At 46.9% G+C, this 11,309-nt stretch overlaps 1 protein-coding gene across 1 annotated transcript; it reads left to right on the top strand.

The window, feature by feature from the left end:
- Positions 1-52: 52 nt before the first annotated feature.
- On the top strand, positions 53-1,834 carry INHA (inhibin subunit alpha). Its single transcript, XM_072617919.1, has 2 exons — positions 53-344; positions 837-1,834. The coding sequence occupies exons 1-2, from the start codon at positions 53-55 to the stop codon at positions 1,625-1,627; spliced, it is 1,083 nt and encodes a 360-aa protein (XP_072474020.1). The 3' UTR covers positions 1,628-1,834.
- The last annotated feature ends 9,475 nt before the right edge of the window (positions 1,835-11,309 follow it).

Consider the following 11,309-nt stretch of genomic DNA (forward strand, 5'->3'; position numbering starts at 1 on the left):
AACAGCGGCCCAGGAGCTGAGGGCAGTAGAAAGCTCAGGCCCAGAGATCCCAATGCAGCCCCTAGCCATGCTATGTCTGCTGTGCCTCCTGCAACTTCTGCTGCTGCTGAGTACAAAGGGTGGGCACGGATGCCAGGGCCCAGAACTGGACAGGGAACTGGTGTTGGCCAAAGTGAGGGCCCTGGTGCTAGATGCTTTGGGCCCTCCCAATGCCTCCAAGAATGGTAGTGAGCCTGGAGCCCGGCGCCTGCCCCGAAGACATGCCCACACTGGGAGGCCCACACGCAGAGGCATGGAAAATGAAGATGAGGACCTTTCACAGGTCATCCTTTTCCCCGCTGCAGGTAACATGAGTGGGGAAGGGGGATGGGAGATGCAACAAGTGTCTAGAAAGGGACAGTAGGCATCTAGGATTGTGCCCCTTTCTTTCCTATGCTTTTCAGTCTCTCCCCTTACCTCCTGGTCTCTGCTAAGACCTAGCCCCTCTACCTCCAAGTGATGAAAACTCCAGAAAAGGACCAGCATGCAGGAGAGGGGAAGGAAGAATTTTCCAAGGATGATTTAGTAATATTTTGGGGGCACACTTGTTGCTTCTATCTTTCCTGTCCTCCTGACTTCCCTGTACTCTACTTTGAGTTTCTTTGAAAGATTTTCTCTTTTCTCATTCCCACTTAAGACTTACTGATCCAAGGGGATAGATATGGGGCCCTCTCATCACTTCTGCACCTAGTTTGAAGAGGGGAGGGAGCAGACATTCCATTTCCCTAAGTCTATCCTCCCTCATACGCCTCTCAACTGGGGCCACTCTATTTGCTTCAGCTCTTTGTCTTCTACAGGTCCAGGCTGTGAGGATGAATCAGAGGCTGGAGAGGCAGAAGGCCTATTCACATACACGTTCCAGCCTTCCCTGCACACGCGAAGTCGCCAGGTGACTGCTGCCCAGCTGTGGTTCCACACTGGCCTTGACACAGTGGGTGCTAAAGGCCGCAATGACTCGGTCCCCTTGGTGACCCTGCTGGCCATGGCATCGAGGGGACCCACCCCAGTGCCAATATTACTGGGCCCAGCCCCACCTCACTGGGCAGTGCTTCACCTGGCAGCCCCTGCATTCCCACTGCTGACCCGTCCCCTCCTTGTGCTGCTGCTTCGCTGCCCAAAATGCCCCTGCCTGACCCGGCTGGATGCCACCCCCTTCCTGGTGGCACACACCAGGGCCCGTCCCCCCAGCGTGGGGGAGAGGGCTCGTCGCTCCCTTCTTCCACCCCCCTGGCCCTGGTCTCCTGCTGCTCTGCGCTGGCTGCAGCGGCCTTCAGAGGATCCGGCTGCCCATGCTGACTGTCATCGGGCTGCTCTCAACATCTCCTTCCAGGAACTTGGCTGGGATCAGTGGATTGTTCACCCGCCTAGCTTCATCTTCCATTACTGCCATGGAGGCTGTGGACTGGTCCCCACCTCAGACCTAAAGCCTTCTCAGCCTCTGCCCGTGGGCCCAGGTTCCCAGCCTTGCTGTGCTGCTTTGCCCAGCACCATGAGACCCCTGCGAGTCCGCACCACTTCTGACGGAGGTTATTCCTTCAAGTATGAGACTGTGCCCAACCTCCTCACTCAGCATTGTGCCTGCATATAGGGAGAATATCCCCTCTCCAAGTTAGGTCCTGACCTCCTCATTCATTAATGCTGGTGCTGGTCAAAACAAAAGCCAGATAACCACAGAGAGGAGACAAGGTCAGAGGACAGATCCCCAGTTCCTACTCTCATGTCCTAATACCAGGTCCTCCCTGTTCAAGGTCGCCCTCATTGATTGTAAACCGGTTTAATAAACAGTTCAGCATAAGTGGCTAGAGATAATGGCCTCCTCCCCCCTTCCCAGAGGTACATGGGGGAGAACTGGAGCAGAAAATTCCAGGGATTGTGTGCAGTTGTATTGGGAAGCACTGGTTGTGGTAGCAGAGATCAGAATGTAAAGAGCTTTGATGATGGGTCTGCTAGAAAGTTGCAGCTTTTTGAGATGATGCACAGTGAGCCTCGTGTGAGAGAGCATCAGTCTGTATGGCAACTTCAACTTTCCTCCCTCCCTTCCCCTGATGTGGTCTCCAGTCCTTTGTCTCTGAGGGGTCTCTGAGTTAGAGACTTTTCTCTTCATATATTCTTGAGACCTTCTGGGCACCTTTCCATTCAGGCCCTGCCTCAGAACTCTCTCATTATGAAGATTTTTAAGAGGCCCCATTCAGCCACCAACAGAAGGTGCTCATGGGCAGAAGGGTATGTATTTCCCCAAGCTTGTTGAGGTCCCATATTGTTCCTGCTTGGCTCCTGGTCCAGCTTTTTCCCCGACTAAATAGGAGCAGTGCATCTTGGGAGTCAGGGGGACAGACAACCCTGTGTTCACCAAAGCTGTTTAACCCTGGGGATGTGAAAGAGACCTGGAAGCTAAGGCTTCCAAAGAAGTCTATAGGCACCTCTAACCCTTAATAAAGGAGGTCCATCTGCCTCTCTGCCTTTGCCTTGGTGTAGGAACAACCAATGTGTCAAGGTCTCTCAGAAACCTGACCTTGGTCTACATGATGGATGAGAGAGGAAAGAAGCATTTTTTTAAGTACCTACTACCTGCCAAACACTGTGCTAAGCACTTTACAAGTATCTCATTTTATCCTCACAGCAATCCTGTGACATGGGTGCTTATATTCCCATTTTACAGTTGGGGAAACTGAGGCAGACTTCTAGAGGTTAAGTTGTCTTGTCCAGGATAACACAGCTAGCAAATTGGGATTTCAATAAAGGTCTTCCTGACCCCAGTCTAGTGCTCTAACCACTACGCTACCTACAACAGCTCAGGCCTCACTGAGTCAAGATGACCTCAAGTACTTTTCCATTTCTTGATGCAGATTCTAGCCAGGAGGCACTCTTGTCATTCTGACACTGAGGGGTTATAAAGAAGAGGGAAGCAGGTAGCAGTTACAGCTGAAATTGGGGCCACTCTCTGGGGTTTTTAGTACTTTTTAAAATGAACCCACACCTTTCTAAAGCCTGGGGTCTATTAGTCCCAATTGGGGGTGACTAAGACACTGAGGTGAGACATCCTTCTTTACCCCACCCCCAGCATTCCAGGCTGGGGTGGGTGATAAGGCTCAGGGCCACAGACATCTGTGTCAGAGAGGAAATTCCTTCCCTGGGCACCAGCATTTCACAAAGCTTTCCTGGTCTTGCTGTGATGAAAGCCCTTCTCTACTTAAATTGAAGACAGAAGATTTCAGATTATCCCCCCACAATAAATAAGAAAGAGAAGAGTCGACACACAAGACTCAGATGAGGTATAGGAAGTTCACATGGCGGAAGTCAGACAAGCAGAGCCCAGTCTAATCTTGTCTCAGAGCTCAGCCTTTCCCTCGAGTACTAAGGACAGGAAGGGGACTGGAAATCTGTCTTAAAGTCTCCTCAGAGGCTGAAACTCATCTTCTCCCCCAACTCATGTGAGGGGCTAAAACTTCCTTGTGCCATTTTGGAGGGCTACTATCCATATGATCACTTTGGGAAGGAGAAATACCCCACCAAAAGAAAAACCATTTATCTACCTGTCCTACTGGGTCTCAGATTCCAGAGCTGCAGATTCTAACTGATCTTTCCCCAACTTTAAGGCTTGGACAATTAGGTGATGTCAGTTATCCACTGAACCACAGGATTGTGAGGGAGGGAAGAGCACTATAATCCAACCACCTCATTTTACAGATTATGAAACTGATTCCCAGGGAAGTGAAGCTACTTGCCTAATGAGTATCACTTCTCTGTCTATTTGCTGCTCCTTCAATGTTAATTAATGTTGATGTCTTCCAAAGGCAGTCTACCTCAAGAACAGACTTTCCCTTCTAGCTAGCACCGGGTATGGTGGGAGAGTTATGATAGAAAACAGAGGACACAGACACCCGGGCTACAACAGCCCTGGGGTAGTCATGAAGTCCAGACACAAGGTAATGGCTCATTAATTACTTTAATAACCTGATTACTCTCTGTTGGTCACTTTACCACTCACTTGGCCAACCATAACAAGGGTCCACCTGCCAAAAGTTTCTCTCCTGGAGAGGATCACCTTCATCTCCCATAGTCCTTCACTCCTTTTGAACTCTGCTACCTGAATCTCTCAAGGTTGCTGCCACCACCCACCCCTCTCCTTACTTCCTTCATCACAGTCATCAAACAGAGGCAACTCAGTTAGGAATTGGGGGCCACAAAGTCAGTGGCAGTGACTTCTACTCATGCCCATATGGTTTTTCCCTTCCCACATGTGGCACTGGGAATGATTCCTGGGAACATTCAAAACTGTACCCTGTGGAATTTATTATGCAAGTCAACAGGAAGCCACCAAACAGAAGGAAACCTCAAGATTTAGAAATATAATCAAAAAATATAGCCAAAAATATAGCCAAAAACTTCTGAAATGGAAGTTAATAAGAACAGACATAAAAGAATCCCCTTCACACTCTCTATGACCTGGCTGCTCTTCACACATTTCCCATCTCCAAGCTTTGACTGTCCCCCATGTCCAGAAGGTTCCCCTTCCTCATTTCTGTCTCTTGGCTTCCTTCAAGACTCATCTCCAGTCCTCCACACTGAGGGAGGCTTTTTTCTGTGCTCTCAGCTTCTAGTGCCTTCTTTTCTGAGATGACCTTTCATCTACTCTATCTACATCTTGTATGTACCTCATTTAAATATTGTATTGAGTCCTTTGAAGACAGGACTTTGTTTGGTCTTTCTTTGAATCCCCAGGGCTTAGAACAGTGCCTGGCACATCAGAGGAGCTTAATTGAATAAATGATTGTTGACTGACTGACATTGACAGGAATCAACTGCAGTAAATTCTCTAAGAGCTGTTTTGCGGCTGATGTAATGAAAATACTTCCTAGATCTCAGCCAGGAAACTATGGATGGACAAATCAGTCTCTCGGGAGTTGCCTTAGTGTATCCTGGTTTCCCAGAGCTTGAACCATGTATGAAACTTATAAGACTGAGTTTTAGAAAATGGAAAGCAGGAGATAAGACCCAGGATCTATACTGGTCCCCCCAAAGTATAGCTCCCTTATTAAGGCTCCACAGTGGGGCAACCTCCGACTTTTCTTTTTAATCACTTCTTGATTATAACAATAGTGTAAGATGGCATTAGAGGACTGCAGCTAGGTCCTAAAGGAGAGGGAGGCAGGAAGACAGTTTCATTATAGAGCTGTTTGTAAATAGTGAGTGGTTTGGGCCACACAACTGGTATGTACCATTGGGCTTTTTGGATATATATTTTTATTTTGAAGAACATATTCCACTTTTGTTATGTCTGAATCTATGTAATGATGAGCCATACAATGATGTAACAATAGATTTATAATGCAGTTTAATCCCTTTTGAATGATAATCTTTTAGTGTCTAGGAAAGAACATGAGGTTAGGTGTCAGGGAACCTGGGTTCAAGTTCTGACTTTTTCATTTGCTGTGACCTTTTCAGCAAAACACTTCCCTTTCCTGAATCTAAATTCCTTCATTCTTAAGAAGGGAGATGGGGTAGGGTGGTATACCATGGAAGCTGGATTAGATTGGATCTAAGGGCCCTTCCAATTATGACTGGTGTCAAATTTTAATAACTTTTAAAAAGGACTGATGTTGACTGATGGCTTAGATTGACAGTTATTTCAATTCAATAAATTCAATTAAATAGACCTTTATCATAAGTCTACCATATCCAGCATGGAAGGTATATGGGGCTTGACCATGGAATCTGGAAGATCTGTTTCTAACATATACTGTTTGACTCTGAGTAAATTGCTTAATCTCGTAGTGCCTGGGTAACCTTCTGTGACTTTTAGATGGAGGTTATTTTCAGAGTGAAAAAAATCACAGGTCTGGACCTCTCAAAATGTGCAAATCACCGTGGGATCAAGATGGAGTAGTAACAGAGAAAAATTAGTTCATACACTCAAGGAAATGTCTATTGAGGGCATTAAGAGGGTCTGAGATCCTAAAAGAGGAGGAGGCAGGTAACTAGTTTGTTGGATTTTTCTTTTTTGGTGGGGGGAGAAGTAGGTAGGTAGAAGGGCATTCATTCCAGGTCCATCAGATTGTAAGATGGTGCCAATTATCCTAGAATAGTATATACATTTCTCTCTCTTTCTCTATATATGTATATATATATATATATATAATATATATATATATTCACAATTGCCATTTATACAGTACTGGAAGGTTTGCAAAGTACTTTACAGTTTCTGATTTTTCAATAATTTTTTTTCAAATCAATATTCATCTGCCTCTTCTCTCTCCTTTTCTCCCTCATTGAGAATGCAAGAAAAACAAAAACATATGAGTTTTAATTCAGGTTTTGCAACAACTACCTTGAAATTGGTGCCTGCATTTTCACTGGTATAGAGCTCCCAGGGAGGAGCCTGAAGTGTCCTTCCCTGGGTCAGGGTCTGAGGTGGAACTCAAAGGCAGATCTTTTGGACTCTAAATTCAGTTTTATCTACCCCACCACACAGTGGTGGTTTGCTGCCTAGAAAACATTTTACATAAAAATCCAACTGGCATTTGAACACCTACTATATATACTTATACTGTCAGTTTACATATTCAAGTTTGCAAGTCTGTCGTGCTGTGAGGCCAATTACTGCTTCTTTTCTTTCAATTAGGCTATGCCACTGAGGATATCTTTGTGCTTGGCTATGGGCGTATGATGGTTTCTAAAACCCAGTTGCAGTGGGCATGTGATTACTTGAGAGATTAACATGCATTCCCTCTCAATTATCCTTTTAAAAAACAAACAGAAACACTACTCTATTAAAAATTAAGCATGGATTTTTAAGTAGTGAAGCAGATAGGCCTAAGGAAACAAGTTTTTCCAAGGTAAAATTTGGTACCTTTTTATGACTGCTTTCTGTTATCTATTGATTCCAACCCTAATCTTATGTATAGATGTCAATTAGAATGTCCTTTGGTAACTTAGATCATTCTCCTGACTTAGATGCAAAATACTTCGGTGCATGAACAGTTCTGGAACTTACTCAGCAGTTTCAGATTGCATCAACATTGTCAAGTTTTTCTTTGTAGCTATTGACTCTCATTTCCCTAAAAAGAGTCATTTCTCTAACTGTTCCCAAATAATCAGAAGGAAAACGTTACGTTTTCTCTCTCCAGCTTCCTGACCCTTGATTCTTGCTTCATAATCAGCAGAAGTAGGACTGTTATTCTTGAGCTGATTTTCAGTCCTGTCTGACTCTTCGTGACCCAATTTGGGGTTTTCTTGGCAAAAATACTAGAGTGGTTTGCCATTCCTTCTCTAGGTCATTTTACAGATGAGGAAACTTGGGCAAACAGAGTGAAGTGACTTCCCCAGGGTCACAAGTGGTTGAGGCTAGATTTGAGCTCAGGTCCTCCTGACTCCAGGATTTGAATTCATGAAAACAAGTTTCCTGACTTCAGGCCCAGCACTTTATGGATCAAAGCATGACAGGATCATAGATTTACAGCTAGAAGGTCAACTAGTTCAACCTCCTCATTTTTTAGAAGTGCCTTACTCAGGGTCACACAGCTAGTAAGCATCTGAGGCAGAATTTGTATCTAGGTGTCCCTGGCTCCAAGCCCAGACCTCTACCCACTAGGACATTCTGTCTCATCAAAAAAGAAAAAGACCATAATCAAACAATTGTTAACAAGCTCAGAAGTTCAGAAAGGGAAGGAACCTTCCAGGTCATCTAGTTCATCTTATTTAACAGACGGAGACCCTGAGTCTCAGAGGTTGAAGGACCAAGCCAGGGCTCCTTCTTATCTCCCTAGATCCACCAGCTGAGCTGTCTTTCCATAGGAGCCCTGGAAGAAGTGCTGGGGTCAGGAGGGGATAAATTTAGGCTCTCCGTAAGAACACATTCCTAAGGACCAGGCAGGTGTCGTCGTCGTCGTCGTCGTCGTCGTCGTCTGCTGCTGCTGCTGCTGCTGCTGCTGCTGCTGCTGCTGCTGCTGCTGCTGCTGCTGCTGCTGCTGCTGCTGCTGCTGCTGCTGCTGCTGCTGCTGCTGCTGCTGCTGCGGCTACTAGGTGGTGCAGTGGACAAGGTATTAGACCTTGAATCAGCATAGACCTGAGTTCAAATCCTCCTTCAGACACTTACTAGCTATGTGGATCTGGCTAAGTGGACCTCTCTCAGTCTCAGTTTTCTCATCTGTAAAATGGGGATGATAATAGCACCTTCTAAGGAGCAAATAAGAAAACGTCTCTCCATATCCATCTATCTATCTAGTGCTTTGCAAACCTTAAGTCACCAGTATACAGATGTTAACTATTAACTATTATTGTTCCCACCCTATCAAGTATTTGCTCAGGGTCTTCTTAAAAACCCGCAGCTGTTTCTGGTACCCAGTTTGAAGGAACTTCAAAAAGAAAAGAAAAATCTCAGTTTACCCCGGAAATTATTGGTCATTTTACCTCCAAGGCAAAGCTGCTTCTAACTACATTTGAACAGAACACTGAACAAGATTCTTGTTTAAACCCAGCATGTAAAGCAGCCTCCTTCTAAACAGTGAAGCAGAAGCATAAAACACTGTCCCTGTTCTCAAAAAGCTTCCTGGAGAAACAAGACACACATTAAACAGAGAATAAGGGGGAAGGGATTACGCATTTATCTGACACCTACTATGTGCCAGGTGCTTTACAAGTATCATCTCCTATGATCCTCACAACCCTTGACAGTTGAGGAAACTGAGACAGGGATGTAGCCATTTAAGTCACTTGTTCAGGGTTGCACAGCCTGCAGATGTCTGAGGTAGAATTTGAATTCAGGTCTTTTTGACTCTAATCTTTGTATTTTACCTGCAGGGCCACCTAGTAAGTCATCTGTTGTCTTAACTCTTACCCAGTCCTTGAATGGGTGTGTTCTCAGACAAACCAAGACTGGGAAAGGCCAAGGTCACCCACTGCATCCTGGGACATCCTTTTGTCTTGCCCCTGGATTGCAACGACTCTGGAAGACAGAGCAAGGCTGACAAACTTTGTGCAGCTGTGCCCACTCATAACCAATTTACCCACAAGTCAAACATCACTCCTGTGATGTCATTGGTTATCTTTGAGAAGGAAGGACACACAACAATCCCAAGCTAGGTTTTAGGGCTGTAAATGCTGTGGTGGTTAAAGAAAAAACCAGTTTGGCATGGACAGAAGTGGGGCTCAGCCTAAATACTTTGCTGTGTCATACAAAAAGATTTCAGTCCATTGATGCTTGACCACTTCACAGAGAAATGGAAATCACCGGAAGCTCACATGCCAAATGACTGCGTAGCCTTTTATGGCCACATGGTACCTAGAGTTGATGAACAGCAAGGCCTGTAGAGATGTCAGGCTGGGGTGGGGGGAGGGTCAATCCCTGCTTAATTCTAAGTGGTTTATAGCAGAGGGGCCCTGACCAACAAGTAGGTAAAACTTTCCTCCTCTTCTAGAGAAATATTGCCCCTTGTTGAATCTTGTCTTCTAAGAATCAAGAAACCACTTGAGTAAAATTTTTATTTCAGCTTCTTTTCTTTTATTTCTTAATACATCTTCCTTAAAGAAAGTACTTAGAACATAATTTTCAGCATTTTTTTTCCCACTATCCCTGACCTCAAGAAGTTCCTACTCAACTGGATTCCACCCCACAAATCTTCAAATCATGTTTCAATTCTTGGATTCAATTCAACATCCATGAAGTGATTCTACATGGGCAAACTGCTTGGCACACAGAGAGTTACACACTCCCTACACGAAGCCCCGTCCTGTTTCATCTCAGGGGCAAAGCTGGTACTAACCACAGAGGAACAGAACATTTACCAAGGTTTTAAACCCAGCATTTAAAGTACCTTTATTCCAAGTTCCTGCTTTTCTGGAGCTTATGAGGCATCAAGGTGACACAGTGCATAATGCTGTCTGCCTGGAGTCAGGAAAATCTGAGTTCAAATCCAGGCTCCCGACGTTTCCTAGCTGGGACTCAGAGTAAGCCACTTAGCCAGTGTCTTCAAGCCCTTGGCACAGGAGTACGTGCTATACGAAGGTGAGCCATTTTCATGATAATTATTATTAGAGTCAGGAAGATCTGAATTAAAATGCAGCCTCAGACGCTTCCTGTGTAGCCCTGGGCAGGTCGCTCAGCCTGTTTGCCTCAGTTTCCCCATCTATAAAACAGGGATGACACACATCCCAGGGTCGCCGTGAGGACGAGACAGTCTTTGTGAAGTACTTAGCGAAGCAGCTGTCATGCTATGTATTAGGGGGCTTAAACATATTACGCAGAATCGAAAGATAAGCGCACTGTGTATGGGGGAGGGGGGACACGTTAATCCCAACGTGAAGAACCCGAAAACTCCCTAGAAGGGGTGACACCCGAACTGGGCAGAACAAAGGCCATTTACTGCTCTTGGCACATCGCAAGGAGTTTGTGTAACACAAAGAAAGAGAACGTTTATTTCATCTACTTCTTCTAAAGGCAGCTTTCCCCGAGCCCGGACCGGCCGAGCGGGGCGTGCAAGGAGGTGGCGGCCCCCGCACCAGCGCCCGCAACACGCCGACAGAACCGGAACACGCGCTCCAGCGCCGCGGGAAGCCACGCCGTCCCACGCGGTGCGGGGCAGGGATGCCCGCGAGGCGGTCGGCGCTGACCTCTACGGGCTTTCTGCGTTACTTCTAGAAATCTGGCGTATCTGATACTAGTCTGTGCTGACAATTAAGCTCTATTAAAAAAATCCGCAGTATATTCAGAACAAGCAGAGAGGCAAAAGACCTGCGCAGGCGCGGAGGGTGGAGCAGGCGACCCAAGTGGCTGGGTCGGGCCCTGGGGTCAAGGGTCACGGGACAGAGGTTCGGCCCCCTGGACGAAGCATAAAAACCAGGAGCGGTCGTCGGATTCGCCTAGACCAGCCCTTGCCTCTGCGGGTTGGCACGCTGCTCCTCACTCACCGCTCCGAGGGACGGAAGCCTGGCTCCGCCCCCTCTTCCGCTTCATCGCTGACGGACCCGGAAGCCGCGAGGATCAACTTCCGCCCCGGTGGGGCGGAACTTCCGCTTCTTCACTACCCGGGCCGGTGTCCAGCGGCTGAGCCCGTAGGAAGGGGTGGGCATTGGGAGGATCGTTCCGGAGCTTCTCGGGCCGGCCGCGAGCCCTCCTCCGGGGTCTTGGGAGGCCGGCGGGCCCGGCCTCGCTCCCCGCCCCGCGCTCTCTCCTGCTTTGCGGAGCCGTGAAGTGTCGCTTTGCCAGGCCCCCTCCTCCGCCCCAGCTGACTCTCGTGAGGTTGGGGGAGGGGGCCGACGTGTGATCCTTC

Source organism: Notamacropus eugenii, chromosome 6 (genome assembly GCF_028372415.1).
Source record: "Notamacropus eugenii isolate mMacEug1 chromosome 6, mMacEug1.pri_v2, whole genome shotgun sequence".
NCBI lineage: Eukaryota > Metazoa > Chordata > Mammalia > Diprotodontia > Macropodidae > Notamacropus > Notamacropus eugenii.

Coding starts and splice junctions, on each gene's coding strand:
- INHA (XM_072617919.1), top strand. CDS start 53: ATGCAGCCCCTAGCCATGCTATGTCTGCTGTGCCTCCTGCAACTTCTG. Junction 345..836: donor CATCCTTTTCCCCGCTGCAG/GTAACATGAGTG, acceptor TGTCTTCTACAG/GTCCAGGCTGTGAGGATGAA.